We start from the raw sequence: 26,500 nt of genomic DNA, 5'->3' as shown, positions 1-26,500 counted from the left end.
AGGGAGGATGGGATCATGAAGCTCTTGTCTGGTCTGAAGAAGTTTTGTTTTTTTCATGTCTCGCTAACATGACTCACAGACCCTCATTTAGTAAGCAGCTCTGGCATCTTTTTACATAATATGACACTCCAATAACCATACACACACACACGGACACACCCGTACACACACACACACACACACACATACACACACACACACACACAGCTTTATACAGCTACAGCATGTGTCATCTCTCAGAAAACAGCCCACTGGAATCACCATACACACACACACACGCATACACACACACACACACACACACAGCTTTATATATCTACAGCCTGTGTGATATCTCAGAAAACAGCCCACTAGAATCCCTCCTAATGAGTGTAAAAATGCAGATTTTGAAATTCCTAATGCATCCCGGCCGGCTATCTCAACATACCAGCTGATGTTTAATTAAACCCCAAATGCGTTGAAGTGGTTGAGATGAGGACAGCACAACTCCTAAAAAGCATGTCAAGAGGACGTCAGAACACCAAGTTCCCTAGAATTCTCTCTCTCCCTCTCTCTCTCTTCCTCTCTCTCTCCCTCTCTCTCTATCCCTCTCTCTCTCTATCCCTCTCTCTGCAGCCCCCTCCCTCCCCACTCCAGTCCCTCCTCATTTTAGGGCCATTGCAGGCCTGCTGCGCTTGATTAGGATCATTTCAAGCCCATTTATTACAAACTGCTCTGACTGACTAAGAGCAAGATGAGTTCAGAATAACGTGAATGTCTGTGTGTGTGTGTGTGTCTGTCCTGCGGACCCTGATGGAGGCGGTCCTCCTGTGTGTGTGTGTGTGTGTGTGTCTGACCTGCGGACCCTGATGGAGGCGGTCCTCCTGTGTGTGTGTGTGTGTGTGTGTGTGTGTGTGTGTCTGACCTGCGGACCCTGATGGAGGCGGTCCTCCTGTGCGCTGCCACTCGCTGGCCTCTGCAGCCAGTCGCCGGACGTACGGCTCGTTGACGCTCAGCAGGATGTTCTCTGGCTTGATGTCCGTGTGGATGATCTTACACTTATTGTGCAGGTAGTCCAGACCCTGCAGAACCTGACCACACACAGGAGAACGTAGAACCAGGAACATCAACAACAGCGAACAGGAGAGGAGAGCCGAACTTAGAACCATGCACAACAGCACCAGAGAGCACACACCGGAGAACTTAGAACCAGGTACATAAACAACAAAAGAAACAAATCGAATGTTCAAATAAAAGCGTGGCATATGCATGTATTTACTCATCATTGCATTTACACACCCACATATTTAAACAGTGTATTTAAAACAGTAGCGCATTGAAACTGCATTTCATTAAAATGGCACATTTAAAACAGCAGCGTACAGAAACCGTCTTCCAATAAAATAACACAATTCAACAGCAGTGCATTAAAAACCCAGCAGTTCAATAAAATAACGCATTTCAACAGCAGTGCATTAAAAACCCAGCAGTTCAATAAAATAACGCAATTCAACAGCAGTGCATTAAAAACCCAGCAGTTCAATAAAATAACGCATTTCAACAGCAGTGCATTAAAAACCCAGCAGTCCATTTAAAGAGCTGTGGGAGAGGACACGGGCTCCTGGCGTGGGCGGCTAATGAACAGTGTCTGCTTCAAAAAGGTCATAGTTCACCATCACACAGAAACATACAATGTGTGCAGGTGTGTGTGTGTGTGTGTGTGTGTGTGTGTGTGCGTGCGTTGTTTTCTGCAACAAATGTCAGGATTCAAAGCAAGTGACGTTATGAATCCGTGTCCCTGACAACACACACCCTTAAGATCTGTGAGTCTACTGCACCACAGTGAGCGAAAACAAGCACAGCAAGATCTCAAATCAGCTCTCCTCGTCTTTACTGCTGTACTGGTGTGATTATTTGCACTCGTCCATCCAATTTATAGTGGATTAGACGGGTTAAAATGCATTTCAAATGGGCATTTCCTGACCAATTTGGGAATTTTTCAAGTAGTTGTAGTGTGTAGTGGAGTAATGTGCTGTGTTCCTGCAAGTCAGACACAATCCAACAGGCGCCCTATGGGAATGTACAAGATCCTATTCCCTCATGGCATTACCGTATTCACTAATAACCCTGTATGGGACTATTTCAATATGGCTGAATATTTTTTACTGCAGATGCACAGAGGTGATCAATTCCTTGTACTATAGGTAGCGGCTTTCCCACAGGGGCCAATCAGTAGCCAAGCATATTTAACATTACACAACACAGAAATGCAATTGGCTGGTGGCAGTTGCAAACATGGCGCGTGCTGTAACCAGGATCCGTAAAGGTCCTCCTTCAAGGTACCACATGCATGTGTTGACAGTAGCCTGAATATGTCCAACCAAAGAACCAAAGCAACAAAAAACAAATCATCAACAAATCACTGACCCTCTCAGTCTTGGCTGCTCTGTGATGTTGCATAACTGGCGTGCTAGCGTTCAGCTGTAATGAGACACTAATCCGGTGAGGCGTACACACTGGACCAGGTGCTGCTGTGCTCCGATACGAGGGTTAGCTAGCTGGGACATCCTCCAGCCCCTTCTCAAGAACAGTTAGCTATCTTAGCTATCCTCAGTCTCTTCTGGAAGAGGATTAGCTAGCGTCTTCTGGAAGGTTAGCTAGCTTTATCATGTCTACTGAAGAAGGCTTAGCCAGTTCTGCTTACTACCTGTGAGTCACTGAAGCACAGTAGCCTATGCCCGATCTTTACTAAATGAGGGTCAACTAGCACTCATCACAAACATACACTGAGAAAAGGTAAACTAAAACTCATTTTCAATCAGCACCAAAGAGTGGTTAGCCAATTCTGCTAACTACTGCTAACCTACTGCAGGAGGGTTAGCCAACACCACTTAGCATCACGAGTGTCATTTCAGCTGCACAGAGGAGAGAAGATGAGAGAGAAGAGAAGAGAGAGAGAGAAGATGAGAGAAAAGAGAAGAGAAGAAAGAGAGAGAAGATGAGAGAGAAGAGAAGAGAGCAAGAAAAGAGAAGATGAGAGAGAAGAGAAGAGAGCGAGAAAAGAGAAGATGAGAGAGAAGAGAAGAGAAGAGAGTGAGAGAGAAGATGAGAGAGAAGAGATGAGAGTGCGGTAAGAGGCGGCGGGTACCTGTCGGATGATGCTCTTCACACAGGCTAGAGGCAGACCCTGGTAATTGGACTTAATGATCCACTTAAGCAGGTGGTGGCCGAGGACTTCAAACACCATACACACATCTGATACACACACACACACATCTGTCAAGGTCAAAAACATTACACCATGAAGTCTAATGTGCCTACACATACACACACACAGCTTCCTGTCCTAATCACCAGTCAAAAAACCAGCCCTGACAACCTCATTATGGCTCCATCCAGATTCTATAAAGTACACACACACACACTGGAGCGCGTCTGGGCAGGATGCCTGCAGCAGCAGCTGTGCCTGCTGGGTAGATAGGCCTTTCAGACCCACAGCAGCAGCAGATGGACACACACACACACACACACACACACACACACACACACACACACACACACACACACACTTGGTGTCCTCAGCAGCAGAGGATGGACACACGTGTCCTCTCTGCATCACCACTTAGGAATACACAACACACTGAGCAGGGGGGAAATGAGAGGGCCTGCATATATCATTGTTGGTGCACACACACATACTGACATACAGACACACACACTTGCACTGAACTAAATTCCTCTCTTGTTAAATGTCATTGATTTTCTCATTGTCTTAAGGCAATGGAGCTTGAGGCAAAATGTGGGATTTCACTGACTTCCAATACTTCCAATACTGCTAATGCTACTTAGCCAACAATCTCACTCACTTACACTAACTTAATAAATTAATAACACAACCAGATTTTGTGCAGGTGAATGTTGGACGGGTAATGGAACACCAGCTGAAAGCTCCCAATTAAAAAGTCCCTTACTGAGTAGAGCCAACCATGTTAAATGAATAAACCAACCAAATATTACAGAAATTAACAGATAATTCAATCTAGTAGAAATGAATACACAGAACCAGAATATTAAGTATTGATTAATAATGGAGTAACTCCTCTGAGAAGGGAAGGGAAGAGGAGATGTAGGAAGGAGGAGGTGTGTGTGTGGGTGAGTGTGTGTGTATGGTTGTTTGCATGTGGCTGTGTGTGTGTGAGTGAGTGAGAGAGAGAGTGTGTGTGTGGTGATGGTGGAAAGGAGGTCATTATGTACATTAGATTACATTATTTATCGTTTAGCAGACACAATGACCCAGAGTGACTTACAGTAAAGTAGCTACAAGGCCAGTACCCTGGAGTAACTCAGGGTTAAGCACCTTGCGCATGCACACACACACACACACACACACACACACACACACACACACACACACACACACACACACACACACACACACACACACACACACACACACACACACACACACACACACACACACACACACACACACACACACAGGGTTAAGCACCTTGCTCAGGGGCACAATAGCAGCAGCCCCCTGGGATGGAACTCAAAACCTCCCCCTGGTCCCTGACCACTAGACCATCACCACCCCAAAGGATGTGGAGAAGACGGAGACAGGGGGGCTAGAGGAGGTGCAGAGAGGAGGAGAATGGCAGGAAAACAGGGGGAGCATAGAGCAGGTGTGTAGAGGGGAGGGGGATTGGAGGGGAGAGGAGAGGAGGCGCTGAGGAGAAGTCTGTGGAGGAGCTATGGAAAACAGGGGCAAAGAGGAGGTGCAGAGGTCTAGAGAGGAGGTGGAGAGATCTAGAGGAGGTGAAGAGAGAGATCTAGAGAGGAGGAGCAGAGGTCTAGAGACGAGGTGCAAAAAGGTCTAGAGGAGGTGAAGAGAGGTCTAGAGACGAGGTGCAAAGAGGTCTAGAGGAGGTGAAGAGAGGTCTAGAGACGAGGTGCAAAGAGGTCTAGAGGAGGTGAAGAGAGGTCTAGAGACGAGGTGCAAAGAGGTCTAGAGGAGGTGAAGAGAGGTCTAGAGACGAGGTGCAAAGAGGTCTAGAGGAGGTGAAGAGAGGTCTAGAGAGGAGTAAGTATGTATGAGTATGTAGAGGAGAAGAGAGGAGGGAAAAGAAAGGAGGAGCAGGTAGGAGTTGTATGGGAAAGAAGTCTAAAGAGGAGGTGCTGAGAGCAGGTAGGTGGTGTGAGGGAGGTGGTTGAGTAGGGGAGGTGCTGAGAGTAGGTAGGAGGTGAGGGAGGAGGTTCAGTAGGGGAGGTGCGGAGAGTGCACATAAGAGGATACGGGTGCCATTGACGCCGGAGATCTTGAAGTCGTCCAGCAGCTGCACCACTTTCTCTCTGCAGGGGTCGCCGAGGTCACTGTTCCGCACCTGGGCAGGTCAGAGACACAAGAACACTCTTAGAACACAAGGAACCACTTCCAAAACACATGTCCTGCTCCTAGTCGTCCCCCCCCCCCCCCATAAGAATGTATGCCCCTGTAAGAGCCTCTTACTGTTTAACATTAACTTCCGCTTATTTTAGTCATCTTACTCTTTAATTCAACAGGTAAGCGTCAGTCGGATGTGCTCTGTTATGATGCGATTTGATGTATTTGATTGTATGTATGATATGAGTTTTGTGATGCGATTTGATGTATTTGTGTATTTGTGTGTGTGTGTGTGTGTGTGTGTGTGCGTGCGTGCGTGCGCCTGTGTGTGTTATGAGTGGTGTGAACTCACTGCGCGCAGCAGTTTGATCTCATCCAGAGCCGTCTCTGTGTAGTGCTCTGCACTTTTCACCACCTTCATGGCCACGAACCGCTTACCCCTAGAGTACACAAACACACACACACACAAAGTCATTGATCCTGGAAGCATAGACCACAATAACCCAAAACAGACAAGGGTGACCTGACCTCTGCTACTTACTGGACGTCCCAGGCCAACCACACAGTGGAGAAGTGACCCCAGCCAAGCTTCCGGATCACATGGTAGCGTCCGTTAAACAGGTCACCGATCTTCACGTGGTGATAGCCACCTGGGGGAGGGAACAGAGTTTACTTTCACAACTGAAGACAGTCAGGGTACATATGCTAAAATGGAGAGAGACACAGAGATGCTACAAAGAGCCTGTTTGTGGAGTAGTACGGCGGTCAGCCAATATACCACTGATGACGGTTCCAGCCTCTAATGCTTCAGCAGAGACTACTTATGCATTAATTATTACTAACAACTGTGTGTGTGCATGCATGTGCATGCCCTGGTCTCTTGCAGTAGTCGTTGGGGTGTGTGTGTGTGTGTGTGTGTGGCAGGGTTTCCGTTGTCCAGTAATTGCCGGACATTGGGCGAAAAAAAAATGGAATGTCCGACAAAATTAAATCTCTCCGGTCAAATTGTCCGATTGAAATTGGCTAATAATCCCGTCTGCCTAACACAATCTGAATTTGAGAATAAACCTAAAATGTAGGCCTATACTAAAGCAAAAATACACCGTCCTTTGGCTATATTTTAAAGGAACAGGCTCTAGGCTACCGTTTGAAAGTTATTAAACAACACGCATTTGCTGCATTTCAAATAAAGTGCACGCCTAAAACGTCTGTTATAAACAACGAATGAATGAGTGATATGGTTCAAGCATGGCCAGGCCCAGGCAGGCTAGCCTTAAAAGCTTTTTTCAGAGGCCAGACGCAACAGATGATGGCGAATCGGTAACGCCTGAAGCCTGTCCGGTCAGCTCCACCACCACCAGAGAAAAAGCCTAAGTGTCAGGCGTATCGGAATCAGTAAGTGTCAGGCGTATCAGGCGGTCGGAATCAGTGACCAAAAGGAAAAAAAACTAAACATTTTCCAGATTAGGAAATATTTCTTAATTTAGTGTTATCAAATAAAGAGGCATAGCATCAGGGGGTAGTGGTGTGAGCGCTCATTCAATGTGTGTGCGCATCTGCGCAAGTGAAACTGTTGAACCACTAGAGATAATGTGGGTAGAAGCAACAAACAACGTTATTTAAAACAACGAAAGAAGCGGATTCTTGCTGCCCATGATAACTGCATAGAGACTGGCTAGTCAAATTCAAAAAATGGAAATAACAGATCTTTAAATTGACATTAGTTAAGCATGTTTAAGTTAGGCTAATAAAAATTTTGCATTCTATACGGCCTGATTATGTCATTCTTTAAGCTACATAGCCTGCCTCCAGTTTTCCTCCACTTGACTAATTAAGAAGTGATAATAGGATATTTGACCGGCATATCATCATAATGTCCGTAAAACGAAACCTCTGCCGGTCAATTTGACCGACACCATTTTCTTTCCAAGCGGAAACGCTGGAGTGTGGGCCCTGGTGTCGTACCCTTGCAGTAGTCGTTGGGGTGTGTGTGTGTCAGAGTTTCCGCTAGAAAAAAATGGTGCCGGTTTCGTTTTCCGGACATTTTGATGATATGCCGGTCAAATATCCTATTATCCCTTCTTAATTAGTAAAATTGAGGAAAACTGGAGACAGGCTATGTAGCTTAAAGAATGACATAATCAGGCTGTATAGAATGCAACATGTTCATTAGCCTAACTTAAAGATCTAGCCAGTATATTTTCATGGACAGCAAGAGTCCGCTTCTTTCGTTGTTTTAAAAAGGCGTTGTTTGTTGCTGCTACCCACGTTATCTCCAGTGATGACTGTTTAACGTACACAGATGCGCACACACAAGAATGAGCGCTCACACCACTACCCCCTAATGCTATGCGTCTTTATTTGATAACAATAAATTAAAAAATGTTTCCTATTCTGGGAAATGTTTAGTTTATTTTTCTTTCGGCCGCGGTTCAATGATTGTGCCAGAAATGATCCGCGGACCAGTAGGCCTAATCGCCTCGTCGAGGAGGCCCTGCAGATCAGACAGAGAACGCACAGGCCTACTGTATGCTTTGGGTAAAGAACACTTTGCATGTCCAGTGTACACGGAGAATGACAGTGTCTCGGAGCGGCCGCACCCGCCGCAACTCCACTTCCAATGTCACTGATTCCGACAGATACGCCCGACACTTCTGCTTTTTATCTGGTGGTGGTGGAGTTGACCGGACATCTGAGGCTTCGGACGTTACCAATTTATCATCATCCATCGCGTCTGGCCTCTGAAAAAACTTTTAAGGCTAGTCTGCCTGGGCCTGGCCATGTTTGAATCGCCTCACTCATGTTCGTTGTTTAACATGGACGTTTTAAGCGTGCGCTTCCTATTTGAAATATAGGCTATGCGTGTTGTTTAATGGCTTACTTTTCAAACGGTAGAGCCTGTTCATTTAAAAACATAGCCAGAGGACGTATAGGCTTACATATTAAGGCTTATTCTTAAATTCAGATTGCGTTAGGGGACGGGATTATTAGCCAATTTCAATTGGACAATTTGACCGGAGAGATTTAATTTTGTCGGACATTTCATTTTTTTCCCGGCCAATGTCCGGTAATTACCGGACAACGGAAACCCTGGTGTGTGTGTATGTGTGTGTGTTTGTGTGTGTGGTCTCGTACCCTTGCAGTAGTCATTGGGGTCCTCCTGCTCCTCGTCATCTGAGCCCAGGATCTCGTCTGTCTCTGGGAGGGGGGAGTCGGTCTGCTGGGACGCTCCCCGCGGATGGGGGTCAGGCCTGGGGGGGGGGGGGGGGGTAAACGTAGGAGGTGCGGGTCTTATTAGCCAAGAGACAGACACACACACACACACACACTCAGCTGAACAACAAGCTGCAGGTCAATATTTTATTTTAAAAATAAAACATTTTCAAACATTTATGTTCAAAATATAAGGCCGGAGTCTCCTGCCTGTGGTCAGTGTTCATTTAGTCCACATTCTGGATGGATGTTGATGAAATGGAGCAACGTTTGAAACAGGTGTATCTGCTCTCAGACGACAAGGCAGCATGAATAAGGCTTTGGGGGAGGGGCACACCCACACAAGCTAAAGGGACTGTCCATCAAACAACATCTAAACTCGGACCTGTCCTATGAGAATAAAGAACACTACACTGTTCATCAAAAACAGCAAAAGTGGTCACTCACAACCCAGCCTGACACACACACACACACACACATACACATACATACAGAAAAAGGCCAGAACAGGCCATTGCTGGGTAAACACATTAAAATGAAAGAGGAAAACATCAGAAAAAGACAGGACATGGCGATGGTTAAGTGAAAGATGCTTATGCAACATCTAAATGGCCAGATCGCATAATAGAGCCGCCTCCTGTGCGCATCTCACCCACTTAAAGGGGCCTTGGAATCTACCATTTCATTTGACTCCATTATGAGGATACTGTACATTGGCCAAAACCCCCGCCCACACACACACACACAAACACACAATTACTTTTTATCCCCTGCTTTTCTTTCAGCCATCAAGAAAAGAACACCTTCACTTTTCTCTCTGTAAATCCCCAGAGAGAGAGAGAGAGAGAGAGAGAGAGAGAGAGAGCTTTCTTCTCCCCTTGTTACGATCAAGACGTGCCAAGTGTTCGGTTGGAGGCAACGGCGGGTGTGCAGGCGGATGGACGAAGCGGCGGCCATCTCTCTGGACGGACGCCGAGAGCCCTGTGTGTGTGTGTGTGTGTGTGTGTGTGTGTGTGTGTGTGTGTGTGTGTGTGTGTGAGACGAGGGAGATGAGACAGGGCCCTGCAGGCCGCTGGCTTATTCAACAGGAGATTAGTGCCAGTGTTTAAGACCGTTTGAAGTCTTCTGTGCAGTCCACACACACACACACACTCACACACACACACACACACACACACAGGCGATGGAGAATGGTGAACGAGCTGCTTACTAAGTGCCATGGTGAGAAACTTCCCAAATTAGCACCCACGTTACAATCTAAAACAGGATAAGTGTGTGTGTGTGTGTGTCTGTGTGTGTGTGTGCATGTGTATTCCAAAACGTGTTTGTGTGTACTACTTACTCCGTGTCATGCTGAGACACTGAAAATCAGCTCTGTGTTGCAATATGGAGCAGGACGAACATGCCAGCCTCAGCAATGAGACTCTGCACGCTCTCTCCAGACACACACACACACACACACACACACACACACACACAATGCCACTGCAACACACCATCTCTGCAGCCCAGTGGAATTTTTAGAACCTAAAGTGAAATGTCACTGTTCCCCAGATCTGCACTACATCCATACAAGTCAGGAAAGCACAGTGAACTTGAACACACACACACACACGATGTACCACGGCTCTCCCACAACTTTGGTCCTGTGCTAGACGGGACTGGTCTTATCTTAAACTGATGTCGGGAGTGTTATGTAGCTCTGGATGTGGGTCTGTCATGGTGTGTGTGTGTGTGTGTGTGTGTGTGTGTGTGTGTGTGTGTGTGTGTGTGTGTGTGTGTGTGAGTGTTTAGCAAGTTTCCTTCGAGCCACAGGACTTGGCGACGAAAAAAGCAAACATGTCACATTGAAGCGAGAAACTAGAGCAGCAAATGCAGTCTAATTTTAAGACAAGCACTCAGGCTGCCATGATGCCACCCCCCCCCCCCCTCAAGGACACGCTACTGGTTCATACCACTGCACTGCTCCTGATGAGTCTCATGAGCAACACACACATAGCGTAAAGTGAACACTAGGGGTGTAAAGGTACACACATTCGTACAGAACCGTTTAGGAACAGGACGTTAGGTTCCATACGGAACCGTTTAGGTACAGGACGTTAGGTTCCATACGGAACCGTTTAGGAACAGGACGTTAGGTTCCATACGGAACCGTTTAGGAACAGGACGTTAGGTTCCATACGGAACCGTTTAGGTACAGGACGTTAGGTTCCATACGGAACCGTTTAGGTACAGGACGTTAGGTTCCATACAGATGTACCGAATACTGAATGCAGGATTACACCGCTGGAGGCAAAAATAAACAAGTCACTCTATTGGTGGTGAGTTAGAAAAAGACTTTCAAATAAGGTAGAAAACGGCACTCTCAAGCGTTGCTTTTAATGGCCTAATAATATCTTTATTGGACCATGGATGCTTCAACAGTGTGTTGTGAGCACCCAAACAGGCTTTGAAGGGCCCTGTGTCATCAGCAGATGGGCGGAGTGCTACGGTGTGGCCCGTCAACAAAAATGTCAAAAGAAAAGGAAAGAAATACGAACCATAATATCAAAAACAATACACTCAGAGACACATAGCCACATAGCTCCTCATAGCCACATAGCTGCTCAGACAATCTTAAAGCTGCAGCTCCCTCCCGATGTTTCTAAGAAAGACTCCAGGTTATGCGTAGCCTAGTTAGCGGAATTCCCAGGGAACGCCTTGGAAAAAGAAATACTGTATGACTCTGTGGATTGTGTGTATGCCCTTAAAGTCTGAATGCCTTGACAACCTCAGCATAGTACAGAACAGGACGTATATTGTGCCATAAAAGATTCAGTGTACTGTTCAATAACTAAAAGCACATGCACTTTTCAATAACTAATGACAAGCAAGCACACACACACACACATTTGGTGCTGTACTGTTCAAAAAATAATGCCACACTTTTAGGAATCTGTTCAATAACCAATGCAATACACACACACACACTCTTTAAAATACTGTACACACATAGAGAGAGAGAGAGAGAGAGAAAGAAAGAGAGAGAGAGAGAGAGATTGAGAGATATAACCACAGACTGGGGTCATACATTTCAAGCCCCCTCCCGATTCAATACTATCCTAACAAGGCAACACAGAGCAGGTTTACGTGCGTAATGCACACACACGCAAATATTCATCAATATATACCAACACACAGAAACACACACAGACAAGACAACACAAAACAAGACAACTTTATTGTCATTGTAAAGAGACACATTTGCTCTCACACACACACACACACACAAACAAACCGACACACAGACCAATTCACACACAAGCTAGAGCAGTCCTGGTAAGTGTTTGATGTGGAAACGGTGTAAGATCAGACAAAGCTCTTTTGTGCACCACTGGCCTGACGCTCAGGACACGCTGAACTCATTCACCACTCACTCGACTGCGTTGGGCTGAGATCGTCTGCGTCTCGTCTTAATTAGGGGAAGCAGACAGAAGCTGCTCATTAGTCAAGCTCAGGGCACAGAAGTGAGATAATAACAGTCTTACACACACACACACACACACACACACACACTGATACTTTACTGCAGCTGCATCTAACAGACACACACACGTAAACGTAAACATTCACATATTTCACAGACACACAAGCATAGACACGCAGTAGTCGGAGTAGGGAAGGAGAGGCACTGCAGTTTTACTGCTGCACCCTCTCACACACACACACACACACACACACACTCTCACAAACACGCACTCTCACAAACACACCCCCCTCAGGCATGGCATTAAGCAGATGTTCATGACAAGAGCAGCCCAGAAAAATAGGGCTCTTTGTGTGTGTGTGTTTATGTGTATATGTGTGTGTGTGTGTGTGTGTGTGTGTGTGTGCGTGCTCTGGACTCACCTGACCTGCACAATCAGCAAATCTTTCTCCCTCCACACACAGCACAGCCCAAAAACACACACCAGAGACAAACAAATGAAGCACACAAACACACACACACATACGTATGGGTGTCACGATTTTCCAAATCCTCGATTCGATTTCATTTTCGATTTTAAAGTCATGATTTGATTTCATTTTCAATCTTTTTTAATATCACTTGTAATGCATTCCTCAAATGCCATTTGCTTTTGGGCAATTCCACGCAAAACTGTCACATCCATGACAGCAACTAAATACCATGGCATTGTGTTGGCGTTATGGACGTGACAGTTTTGCGCGGAATTGCCCTTTTGGCCTTTTCCTATTCTGTCTCGGGGACTTTTATTTTGAAACCATTCCAACCACGAGGTTGTACACAGAACAAACATTAAAAACACAGGCGTAAACCTTGTGAAATGAAACAACACAGATTGATAATTTGATTGTTTCAGCACACTCCGAAGATACCCAAGGTTAGTGTTCATGGAATATGCACCTATCAATGTGCATTTTATGCCTTAAAGTAATTTTGACTGTAACTAGATCATCTTTTCACTGGCTAAGTTGAGTAAGTTAGTTTTAAATGACGTGAATGAACGACAAAATACTTCCACAGCGGTGATTTCAGAGTAGCAAGACGGGCTTTGATTTCGGTTGGTTGGTTAGAGGAGTGTTGACGCTGCAGTTTAACACGTGTGTGTGCGTATGTGTTTTTGTGTCTTGGTGGACGTGACCTTGGGGGTGTGGCTACATCGTCGATTCTACCTTTGAGTTCAAAGTTAGAGATTGAGATGTAATTTCGATCGATTTTGACTTAAAATCGTGATCGAAATTGTGACACCCCTACAAACGTGTGTGTGAAGAGCTAAATGACCACAAACACTCACTCGTGTGTTAAAAAGGCAACCTCAGTAATGCACCGTTGTGCAGATGTACTGAATTCTGCGTTAGGGTGATGGTTTAGAAGGTGATCTGGCTAAGCCAGTGTTAGTAAGATTCAGCTTTGTGAAGCTTCAGCGACACACACACACACACACAAACAAACCCACAGCTGGCAGTGCCATTTAAAGTGGGCATGCCCATGTGCCAGTCAGGAAGCAGAGAGGCAGAACAAAGGACCATTAAAGTTCAAGTTCAAGTCCAAACTGACTGATATTCAGTGCCACGGACTCCCATCGACCCCTCGTGGGCCGACGGGTCACTGGATGGCGTTAGCGCTGCTCCACCTTGCCCGGTATGCGATGCTGGTTCCGTTAATTACGGAGCTGCTGTGGCGCAGGGTGAGGGTGTAATCTAATCCCATTTGTCTGCCTGTTAAAGAGAGCCCTATTGATCCCAGATCAATCGATCACGCTCCCTGCTGCACGCCTGGCTTTCACAGAACAACGCTCAGGATCTGTTACAACACTGCGCTAATGTAACAGGAGTGTTATTCACACACACACACAAATGCGCAGACTCACACACACACATGCACACACATTCACACACAGATACCCTGATGTACACACAGATGCATAAACACACACACCATTTTTAAAAAAAAATGAAAACGATTCTTTTTTTGATTCCATATTTCTCCCACATTGTCAACCTTTTGGCATGAGGCAGTGTCATTTTCAGTCAGAATAAACATATTGGTCAAGAGAAAATCAACATTAAATGAATATTTGCCAGGGGTATGAATAATATTGTTCTTAACTATATGTGATGGACCCGCACACAGAAACAAATACACACACGTACTCACACACGCTTGCACACGGACACATCTGTATTCAAGCCGCCTCTGCAGCGGCATTTGATCTGAGAAAGAGAGAGTGATTGCCTCGAGAGGAGGGTGTGAAAAGCCTGTTAAGAAGATGGATGACTGGTGTTCCCTGTACACACACACACACACACACACACACTCTAACAGGGTTAACAGCAAATTCCACCCTGCTACTGATGCTGACACACTCTCCCTCCGTGGCAGGGATAACTGCGAATGCCATCCCTTCACTTAGCAGCAGTAAGCACAGGAGATGAATCCTGCCTGACACACCACCACGCCCACATACAGGCACACACACACACACGCACGCCCACACAGAGGCACACACGCACACACGCGCACACACACACACACACACACACACACACACACACACACACACACACAGTGTGTGCCCATATACAGGCACACACACACACACACACATACAGACACACACACACACACATCTTATGAATCCAGCACTCACATATTTCATTAAGCAGAGAGGACTTCAGACAAACATGTCAAACATGAAGGAGTGGAGGATAGAGGAGGGACTGATGAAAGAGTGGAGGATAAAAGAGGGACTGGTGGAGGTGTGGAGTGGAGGATAGAGGAGAAGCTGGTGGAGGTGTGGACTGGAGGATAGAGAAGGGGTTGGTGGAGGAAAAGAAAACAGAGGAGAGAAGAACAGAACCTAGACACCAGCAGCTTTTACATTATACAGTGTGTGCGCACAGTATGGCTATATTAGATACACAGCTTTTACATTATACAGTGTAAAGAGAGTGGGGCCACTTCCGCCATAGGCAACGAGAAAGGGGGACTAGAGCAGGAGGAGAGGAGGAGGGGAGGAGGGGAGAAGAGGAGGAGAGGATGAGAGGAGAAGAGGTTTAATATTCATTTATTAAATCAATCCTCCAGCGAGGACATCACCGCCTTATTGCAATACATCATAGACAACCTCCAGTAGAGACCATCTTATTAGAGCATACATGGGCAACATACGGCCCGCGGGCCACATCCGGCCCGTGGGCTTTCCCTGACCGGCCCGTGTAAGGTCCGTGAAAGAAAAATAGTCAAGAGCCTAGCATACGCCTTTACGTAGGCGTAAACCTTTCAAAGTTTTGTGTCTCTTATGTCTGCGTCGCTCACCACCGCAAAGGTTGTTAGAACGAACTCCTACTGCTGCTCGTTGGCGATACGAAGTGTTACTGGCAGATAGACAGTTTACAATCGGATAACCCCGTAATTGTAACCAAAATATGTCTGAGTTTATTTGCAAAGCTTATGTTAGCGAACTAGTATGATGCTACTACCCACAGGTTGCTTGAAGCAGCCGGCTCAACACACAGAGCGAGTTGACCAATCACAGTTATGTGCATGTTAAAGTAAAAACATAGCCTTTTTAAAATAGTTTTCTTTGTGCATGTTGATTAACTAATGACAGCCTACTATTGTCTGCTCCACATTTTCGTAGTCTAATTCTGCATAGAGTTAATTTAATGATAATGATTTAATGATGAAATATTGCTGAGTGTTGATGAAATGGTGGCACAGGCCTATCGGTTGTACTGACTCCTTCACATTTTCATGACCTTTCATTTTTGAGAATGAGGATTAAATACTGGACATAGATTAAATATTGCTGTTTTTCCTTTGTCTCCCTAACATTTTCATCTGTTCTTACGACTATAGTAAACAAAACCATATGATTTACTTAATGTTATACAAGAACAGAATAGAATTGGACAGAATTGAGTTCAGACTTGAGTTCGGTACTTTGGGTCCGGCCCTCCTCAACAGTCCCAGTTTGTCATGTGGCCCCTTGGGGAAATTAGTTGCCCACCCCTGTATTAGAGCCACAGACATACCAGGCCAATATTAAAAAGGCGGAGAGGAGGAGAGAGATAAGATGAAGAGAGCAGAGGAGAAGAGAGAGAGCAATGTTCATTTAGAATTCTATTTGTACATAGGAACCATGAGCCATGTTGAACAGAAAAGAGCGGAGGAGGGGGAGGAGGGGAAGAGGAGGGGAGGGGGTTGGGTTGAGTTGGGTTGAACTGAGTTGAGTTGGGTTGGGTTGGGTTGGGTTGAGTTGGGTTGAGTTGGGTTGAATTGGGTTGAATTGGGTTGGACGCTGGTGCCATTAACCATGTGCAGCAGGAACCATGTTGTTGAGTAACAGTTTATTCATAATGAGAGAGGGAAGAGAGATGGAGAAATGGAGGAGAGGATAGAGGGATGCACGATGGATGAATGAGATGGGTGTGGGGTTAGTGGGAGTTGCCATTAAAGGGACACCAGGCAACGTTTTCGTGTTACTCACTCATCTTCGCAAGTCGGTATATGGTTAAATGACTCATTACAGGGCGAATGAAGACTCTCTCACCCGCCCCTACTGCCTGTAGGAAGAATAACCCGCTTGCAAGTTCAGTGTATCGTACCCGCCGACCGAAGCAGGATCAGTTTACATCCTGCATCCACAGCACAGAGGCAGGCTAACAACGCTAGCAATTGTTGCAAACGTGTGTATAATGGCAGAGCCGGCGAAGAAGCAGCGAAAACCCTTGACGGAAGATGCAAAGAAAAGGAAAAGAGCTTCAGACCGAGCGAGGGGGAGTTTCGTAGAGAAAAAGCATCAGGCTTGCCTGGTGTCCCTTTAAGCATGTTCCCCAGTTCAGTAATAAGCAGAGGAGGAGAGGAAAGGGGGATGGATGAGAGAAGGCCCGATGGAGGAGAGGAGAGCGCAGTGGGGGGGTGGAGGTAGCTGACGGTGCCATTAAGTGGAGTCATCCGTGTGATCAGTAACAGTTTATTAATCATAAGGGGGGGAGGGAGAGGGAGGGAGAGAGAGAGAGAGAGAGAGAGAGAGAGAGAGAGAGAGAGAGAGAGAGAGAGAGAGAGAGAGAGAGAGAGAGAGAGAGAGAGAGAGAGGGAGAGGGAGAGGGAGAGGGAGAGGGAGAGGGAGAGAGAGAGGGAGAGGGAGAGAGAGAGAGAGAGAGAGAGAAGATGGGAGGGGGAATAAAGGAGAAAAGCAGTGGAGTGGCAAGATGAAGGATATGTGAGGTGGGGAGATATTGAGGCCATTAAGTGGGGTCATTGGCATGTTCAGTAGGTACTTGGCTGCTGTGTAAAAGCTCAATTTACGAGCCAATTTCACAGGGCCGCATAAGAGCAGCGTGCTCCCTCATGGACTCTCATCAGAGACTAGGCCAGGCACTGAATAGAGGAGGAGGGATAGAGAGGGAGGGATGGAGAGAGGGAGGGATGGAGAGAGGGAGGGATGGAGAGAGGGAAGGACGGAGACGGATATGAAGGAGGGGAGAATGATGGAGAGATGAATTATGATGATGCTGATGAGGCGCAGAGGGACGATGGTCTGAGGGGTCGGAGAGAGTGTTCCGTCTCTGAAACTCAACGAGACGGCAGCCATCATGGCAGACACAGACAGCCTCCCATCGCATCAGATCACACTTAACACACCGCTGTTATTCACCATCGCATCAGACCGCTGTTATTCACCATCGCATCAGATCACACTTAACACACCGCTGTTATTCACCATCGCATCAGATCACACTTAACACACCGCTGTTATTCACCATCGCATCAGATCACACTTAACACACTGCTGTTATTCACCATCGCATCAGATCACACTTAACACACTGCTGTTATTAGTCTTCCCGGAAAACAACATTCTCCCCAGATATGAGCAGCAGCAACGACCTCCAGGGAAAGAAACAGCTGAGCCATAACCATTTTATTTTTATTCTATTTTTATTTTATTTATCCTTTATCTTACCAGGTGAGTCCCATTGAGATTTTACATTTTTCTTTTTCCAAGGGAGCCCTGGGCTTGGAAAGTAAAAAAAAAAACTTCTCAGACTAGGCTGAGGACTCCTTTTCGACAGAGCCCTGATCAATGTGACCAGAGACATCTGTGAAGCGCTCTTGGGTCCTCAAAGCTTTTCAATACGCTTGTCTAGGACAATTATGAGCCTCTGTTGGTCAATAAAGAGGAAAAGACCTGCAGGTTTATTGACAGAAATGAGAGAAGTCAAAGGAAAAAGACTTCGAAAATAATGATGGCTTACCCTCAGTAATCTCCAGACAGGGTTACTTTGCTACATTGTTACATTGTTGAGAAATGTCTAGACTGTTAGCACTGACCAGCTTGAATACAAAGGTAGCAGGTGGCAGGCCTTATGTCTGCTTTAGGCATGCACTGATAGTGAAATTCTGAATGAATACCGATACCAATGTTTAAAATAACAATTTGGCGGATAACTGATGCTGATACCGATATTTGTTTGTTTGTTTACTTCATTTTTGTTTAGGAAACAAAAATGGTCTCTGAATCTCGGGCATCTCTGAATGCCCAAGTCCACGAATAACAACATTTAACTACTGCAGACTTGATGCAACCAAACAGATAAACATCAGCCTCAGTCATGGATAAATGTCATACTAATTTGCTGATGGCCAAAATCAGTCAAATCAGTATATATCAGCTAATACACCGACGTAGGTCTGCTCCAGTCTGCTTTCTTTGTGATGGCCCTTCAGGGACAAATGCATTTGATTGAATTGAATGGAATTGCTCAGCCATGCTTTTAATTCCTCTTTTAATTCCACCTATAAAAGCTTTCTGTCTCTCCATCCCTCTCCCTCTCCATCTGTGCATCTCGTTCTCTTCTTCTGCTCTTCCTGTTCCTGTCTCTCTAAAATCTCTCTCTCTCTCTCTGACTTAATCATTACTTATTATGTCTGCAGTATGGCCATTCCCATCCCTCCCTCACTCCATCTATCCAGCCCTCCCTCATTCCATCCACCCATCCCTCCTTCCCTTACTCCATCTCTCTATCCATCCCTTTCTCCACTCTCACTATCCATCTTCCTCTCGACTCTCCATCTTATTCTGTCTACAGTGTGGTCATTCCCCTCCCTCCCTCCATCCCTCCACTCTCACTATCCATCTTCCTCTCCTTCCTCCATCTTCCCTTCTTTCTTCATCCAACTTTGTGATCACTCCTCACCTGGGGAAATTCAAAAACAAAACGCTTTGTACTAGTTTGCTACAGATTCCAGTTTGAACGACATGCTTAGTTGCACAACAACATGCAACAAGCTTTTGAGGTAGTATATAGAGTATAACCAGAGACTTTCTAATAAGGAGACACAGCACTCAAAAAATCCTCCATAGAAATGCATGGGGCTAGTTTGTCACGCCAATATGGCCGTTGTCTACACATATCACACCCCTTCCTCGGCAAAACGTCAACATGTAAATACAGTACATTGAGCCAATCATGTGGTGTGTTGTGAAGACATCGTGCCAATGATGTGTTGTGAACTCGCCGCTGGAGCAAGATTGGTGTCGTGAAGCCTTGCGCACGCGCATTTCTGCCGAAATGGATGCCCGACGAGTGCCCAAAAAGCGTTGCCATATGGCCACTGAGTGGAGGGACTTGCCTAAAAGGACTTTGGTATAACTTAGAGCCTGCCATATTAAAGAGGCAGAGGTGCATGGACCACATATAGAGCATGCCACGTATAAAGAGGGCCACGTATAGAGCTTGCCATATTAATAAGGGGCACGTACAGAGCATGTGTAGAGCACGCCATATTAAAGAATACCACGTGTAGAGGACCATGTGTAGAGCACACCATATTAAAGAGGCCCATGTGTAGAGCACGGCATATTAAAGAGGCCCATGTATAGAGCACGCCATATTAAAGAGGCCCATGTGTAGAGCACGCCATATTAAAGAGGACCATGTGTAGAGCACGCCATATGAAAGAGGACCATGTGTAGAGCACGCCATATGAAAGAGGACCATGTGTAGAGCACGCCATATTAAAGAGGGCCATGTGTAGAGCATGCCATATTAAAGAGGGCCATGTGTAGAGCATGCCATATTAAAGAGGGCCACGTATAGAGCACGCCATATTAAAGAGACAGAGGTGCTTTCCTATCAGTGTGGACATGTGTGCAGAGAGAGAGGGGCAGTGTCCACTGTGTGTCCACCTGAAGGAAATTAAAAATAGATTCAGAAAACATTTTGAAAAGAAAGCAAACAATGACCTCAGCCGTGCTTGCACAAGCAACAAAGCGTTCCAGGCACCACTGATTGTGTTGAATCAAACATATTTGCAACATGTGTCTAGTTTGAACTCAACCCAGAATACCTTGGTCACTCTTCCACTCTTTTTCCGTGTCTCTCCATTCTGACTCATCCCTCTGCAGGTAAGCACTTGTCATCTGTTTCTCTCCCTTCTTCCTCTATTCCCCCTCCACTCCATTTCTCCTTCTTTCTTTTCCCTCTCTCCCGCTCCCTCTTTTTCTCTGTGCTGTGCTGCAGGTCAGAGCTTGTGTGTGGGAGGTTTCTATTTCAAATAGACATCCTTAGCAACCAGTCACTGCTGAGACTGAGCACGCACACACACACACACACACACACACACACACATACGCACACACATACGGACACATACACATACGCACACACATACATGTACGCATACACAGACATACAGACACACACAACAATCTGAAAAGCAAATGACAGCGACATTACAGATAGGAAGAGGGGGAAAGAAAATGGAGAACAGGAGTGAGTGTTATCTAACTCCAGCAGCCTTGCCTTCATTCTCTCACATTCTCTTCTCAGTGCTGATGTGTCTGCTTTGGTAACACTGACGAGGAAAAACTCGAGCCAATAACACAGATTAGCGCTACAACACCAGAGACATGGAAAAGAGAGATGACACAGAGAGATCGAGAGAAGAGATGGAGTGATGGATAGAATGTGAATGCTTTGGCAATACAACATATAATGTATCATGCCAATAGAGCATTTGAATTGAACTGAGAAAGAGGAAGAGGGTGAGAAAGACTAGAAAGGGTAGAGAGAGAGAGAGAGAGAGAGAGAGAGAGAGAGAGTGTAGAGGAGCTGGACATTAAGTGTTGAGCATGTCCAGAGCCTCTGCAGAATGCCAGCAGGAGACCAATGAGACAGTGCGGAGTGTGACAGGGTTAAATATCACAAATGCAGTCACCAATGCACCTCTAGCGTACATACAGTATAGTATAGAGTCTTTTTCACACACATCATTACATTCCATGAAGGATATACACAGCCTCACACATATCACATATAACATATAACATAACACACACCATACACCCCCCCCCCCCCCCCCGCCTAGTTTCCCTCCCTTCCCTACACACATACACAAACACACACACACACACACACACACTTCAATATGATCCTTTGGTAGCCCAATATATACCCCTTCCCATAAACACATAAACACACATTTCACAACTCCTATTCTGGGAGACGCGCACACACACACAAACTTCAGGCATCTCATAGTTAACGTCCACTCTTCTGCTGTTCAATTAAGCGAGAGTTCAACTCAGTCCATTTAGTCCAAAGTTCAACTCCATCGATTCAGTCAGAAAATCAATTCACCTGATTCAGTGGCTGGAGTTCAACTCCGCTAATTCAGACTGCAAAAGCTACATCACCAAGACCTTGCACAATCTGAGAAAACTCCATCTCCCAAAACGCATCTTTCCACCGAGAAGTCCATACCGGTACCTCTAGCCACACCTTCTCCTGAGGCGTATGTGTGTGTGTGTGTGTGTGTGTGTGTGTGTGGTAGGGGTTCTGCAGCAACGCACTGACTAGAACTAACCTCTGGGAGTTCAAAAGCAGGACATCCTCGCTTTCACTCACTCTCTCTCTTTCTCTCTCCACACATACACACACACCATCTTTCTCTGCATCTCAGTCTTTTTCACAAACATGTTATACACACACACGCACTTGGTTTTTTCTCACTTTGACACACACACAAAAATGCACAATGAATACAAACAAACATACACTCCACCACCACCACCTCTCACACACACACACACACACTCACACAGCTATTCTGAGGCACTGAATGTGATTTTCTTGATTGTCAGCCTAGACTGTCTAGAGAGAGTCAGCTGAGTCTGATGAACAACCAACAGGGGAATACGCACACAAGACAGATGACATAACACACACACACTGCGCAAGGGCACCTGCTGCGAAATTTTCTCTCTCTCTCACACACACACACACACACACACACACACACACTGCATTCATTCATCCGCTCTGACGCTCCTCTCTCCTGGCATCTCTAAGAAGCTGTCTGTCTCTGAGGCACCCAATGCTTTCTTAAAGTCTTTATTCTCCCCCCTTCTCTTCCAACACAATAAAAGGCACTCTCACCCCTCTCTCTCACTCTATCATGAACACACACACACACGTCTCTCTCGCTTTCTCTCTGTCTCTCTCTGTCACACACACACACACACACACACTCCATACTCCATCTAATCTCTCTCAGATGGTCCAATCAGTTTGTGATGGCCCGGTCCACCCCGTCTCTCCTCCAACCAGACTGGCACTATGTGTGATGGACAGAGGCATTAGACCAGAAGCCCCCCCCCCCCCCCATCTTTCAGGCCATGCACCAACAAAAAGACAGGGGGCACAGACAGAAAGAAGTTACCCTCCACCACATTCTACCCCCCCCCCTCCCCAAAAGAAGCCGCTCTCCCTAACCCACGACCGTCCCAGTGCCCCAGCCAATGCTGCGTCTCCCCAATACCCCAGCCACCCCTACCTCCATCTCCCCAATACCCCAGCCACCCCTACCTCCATCTCCCTAATGCCCCAGCGCCCCCATACTCATGGCCCTTCTCATGCGTCCCCAAACACCCCCCACTTCCCTGATCTGAATCCCGCTCCAACTCCAGCACCAGTTCCAGACGAAGGAACCGAACCCCACCTCCAAAACAGAACCCAGCGGTTCAGAGGCTCCGCCGCAAAACTCTACACACACACGGCGCTCAGACCCACCTGTTAAATACAGACAAGGCATACGCGCACACACACACACATGCACACGTTCATACATTCATGTTTACAAACAAGGACAACATGCGTATTTAACATGCACAAATCCATATGCAGCTTCACACACAGTCACAGTCTCTCTCTCTCCCTCTCTCACACACACACACACACACACACGCGCACAGGGAGCTTACCTGCAGGATGCTCGGATGCCCATGAGTTCTGGCGATGAGGGAGGGTAGGGGGAGAGAGCCATGAACTAGCGCCCCACCACACACAGCCCACAGGCTCAGAGTGGGGGGGTCCACACCAGGGTGTGTGTGTGTGTGTGTGTGTGTGAGAGAGACTCCAGACACACAGAGTGGAAGAGTGAGGAGGATCCAGTGCTCCTGCTCTTGCTCTCACTCCCTCCTCTGTGCTCGTTTATTCGCAGTCGCGCTCTCCTGCACTCCTCTCTCCCTCCATCTCTCTCTCTTTCTCTCTCCCTCCCTCCCTCCCTCCATCTCTCTCTCTTTCTCTCTCCCTCCCTCCCTCCATGTCTCTCTCTCTCCCTCCCTCCATCTCTCTCTCTAACTCTCTCTCTCCATCTCCCTTACTTGCTCAATCAGAGCTCCCCTCCGTTGATGTCAGGCAGAAGCTCCGCCCACTCTCTCCAGTGCTGTGCTGTGATTGGCTGAGGCAGTGTAGAACTGCATTGCAGGTGAATCACACAGCATCCTCCTCCTTCAAAACATCTCTCTATCTCTCTCTTTTCTCTCTCCCCATCTTGTCATTTCATCTAACCCTTCCTCTCCTATCTCCCTCTCTCTCCTCCTCCACACTTCTTTTCCACCTCTCTTTCATTTCTCTCCTTCATTGCATTTTCTTCTCCGTCATTCTCAGCTCTCTTCCCTTTCTCACTCTATTCTCTGTCTCTATTCTTCCCTTTCTCTTTCCACTCTTTCCTATCTCTTTCTATTCTTCCCTTTCCCTCTCTATTCTTCTCCTCTTTCTTTTCCCGCTCTCTCCCACCTCTATCACTCTTTATATTTCAATCCATCTCTTTTCCTCTTTTCCCTCTGCACATCTCTTCCTCTTCCCCCCTTTTGCTCCTGATCCTTCTCTTTTCCCTCCATCTTTCCTTCCTTTTCTCTACATCCTTTTCTCTCTCTCTCTCTGCACTACCGCTCTTCCCTTTTCTCTCTCTTGGTCGCCCTCTGCTATTTTCCTCTCTCTCCATTGCATTCTCTCGCTCTCTCTCTCCATTGCATTCTCTCGCTCTCTCTCCATTGCATTCTCTCGCTCTCTCCATTCTCCCTCTCTCTCTCACCTTTTTTATTCTGCTTTCTCCCTTTCTTTCTTTCTTTCTTTCACTCTCTCCCTTCTTCCCACTCACTCTCTCTCTCCTTCTACCTCCTTCTCACTCTCCCTCCTTCTCCCTCACTCTCTCTTCTCTCCCTCATTCCCTCCTTCTCCCTCACTCTCTCTTCTCTCTCCAATTCCCTCCCTCCTTCTCCCTCACTCTCTCTTCTCTCTCCAATTCCCTCCCTCCTTCTCCCTCACTCTCTCTTCTCTCTCTAATTCCCTCCCTCCTTCATTCCATCCCTCTCCCTCCCTCCCTCCCTCTCTCTCTCCCTCCCTCTCCCTCCCTCTCTCCTGAGGCTGGTGCTGGAGTCCACCTGCCCTGAGGAGGGCTGAGGATCATAGAGCTGCTGATCCACTCATTAGAGCTTCCTCTCCGCATGCCAGCCAGCACACACACACACACACACACACCATAAACAAACACGCACACACTACAAAACCACATAAATCATCAAACAAGTATTCAGGGAAATGCGCACACACACACACACACACACAAACTCCCCAAGCTTCTCATTAGTGTAGCCTGTCCCCATAGGTATATCGGCTCATCTGCCACATTCTGGATTCACCACAGAGGCTCCATGCATTATTGCATTCATATCTCTGTGTGTGTGTGTGTGTGTGTGTGTGTGTGTGCGTGCGTGCGTGCGTGCGTGTCAGTCGGTTGACCAGAGAATAATGTTTGTGTCAGTCGGTTGACCACAGAATGATGTGTGTGTGCAGCATCTCGGTTTGTTTGATGATGGTGAACGCACACCTTGTGAGGGGCTCACCATGGTAAATGAAGACTTGAGATTAGAAGTGTCGTGGCACACTCAGAACTTCAATATGCAGCATCTCGGTTTGACCATAAAAGAAATGAAGAATGTGAGTCTTTGTTTGCCTGTCTGTCTGTCTGTCTGTCTGTATTTGGATTAAGATGTTGCAACAAACGTCCTCAATACACTTTACATAGCAACAATGCAAATATACATCTGTGTGCCTGGATGGGTGGGTGTTGCCTCTGTGTGTGTGTGTGTGTGTGTGTGTGTGTGTGTGTGCATGCACATGCATCTGTGTGTGTGTGAGAATGAGTGAGTGTGTGTGTGAGTGTGTGTGTGTGTGTGTGTGAGAATGAGTGAGTGTGTGTGTGAGAGTGTGTGTGTGTGTGTGTGCATGCGCATGCGCATGCATCTCTGTGTGTGTGTGTGTGTGTGTGAGAATGCGTGAGTGTGTGAGTGTGTGTGTATCCCCATGGGGAAAAATGAGACTAGCCCTTCTGGGCAAGAGACTCATTGGGCGCACATTACTGTTCTATTCCATTTATGACCCTAATACATTATATTACTACCTCATTACGTTTTGTTGCATAACACAAAACCACAGTACAGGCTGTTGGGAGTGTGTGGAGGAGGGAGGGAACAGGTGTTGGGTTTCTGGTGTGTGTGTGTGTGTGTGTGTGTGTGTGGGGGGGGGGGGTGTTGGGTTTCCGGGGTGTGTGTGTGTGTGGTGGGGGGGGGGGGGATTGGGGGTAGGGCACAAGTGATGTCATGAAGCAAACCAACCCAAACAAGTCTAATTGAAACCCCTTGGTAAATGTGTTGATGTGTTGCTATCAATTACAGGAGCATGACCACTTAACTTCTGTCTGTGTAGGAACACATTCTGATGTTCCAAACAGTGAAACACTCCACTACTAAAGGTCCATTTATCAGATAGATTTTTGCCATTTTTCAATAATCTGCATCGGCCTGTGTCCGTGTGTGTGTGTGTGTGTGTGTGTACATGTGTGCATGGCATGCACATGAGTAAATGTGAATATGCATCTTATGAATATGTCTTTAATATGTGAGAATATGTCCATAAGTGTGTGTGTGTGTGTGTCATGCTGTGAGCATCCTGTAACTGAGATTTATACTCCATGAGATTTCAGTGCATTTCTTGTACAATGACAATATCTAATCTAATCTAATGAGGGGACGCTCACACTCACTCACTCTCTCTCTCTCTCTCTCTCTC

At 46.5% G+C, this 26,500-nt stretch overlaps 1 protein-coding gene across 2 annotated transcripts in view; it reads right to left on the bottom strand.

Moving 5' to 3' along the window:
• Nucleotides 1-26,500, bottom strand: part of srpk1b (SRSF protein kinase 1b) — a 54,004-nt gene that overhangs the window by 17,287 nt on the left and 10,217 nt on the right. For both annotated transcript variants that reach the window (XM_076267670.1, XM_076267671.1), the window contains exons 3-8: nt 8,498-8,613; nt 5,904-6,012; nt 5,715-5,802; nt 5,276-5,363; nt 3,128-3,234; nt 905-1,070 (exon numbers count right to left, since the gene is read on the bottom strand). In XM_076267670.1, coding sequence (XP_076123785.1) covers nt 905-1,070; nt 3,128-3,234; nt 5,276-5,363; nt 5,715-5,802; nt 5,904-6,012; nt 8,498-8,613 — 674 coding nt within the window. The remainder of the gene's footprint in view (nt 1-904; nt 1,071-3,127; nt 3,235-5,275; nt 5,364-5,714; nt 5,803-5,903; nt 6,013-8,497; nt 8,614-26,500) is intronic.

The sequence above is a fragment of the Alosa pseudoharengus genome, unplaced genomic scaffold (genome assembly GCF_046254945.1).
Source record: "Alosa pseudoharengus isolate Yale_2024_CS ecotype anadromous, Long Island Sound unplaced genomic scaffold, YU_APseudo_1.1 YU_APseudo_1.1_scf_5, whole genome shotgun sequence".
Taxonomy (NCBI): domain Eukaryota; kingdom Metazoa; phylum Chordata; class Actinopteri; order Clupeiformes; family Clupeidae; genus Alosa; species Alosa pseudoharengus.
Note: the sequence above shows the minus strand (reverse complement) of the source record. Positions and strands in the feature narration are given on the sequence as shown.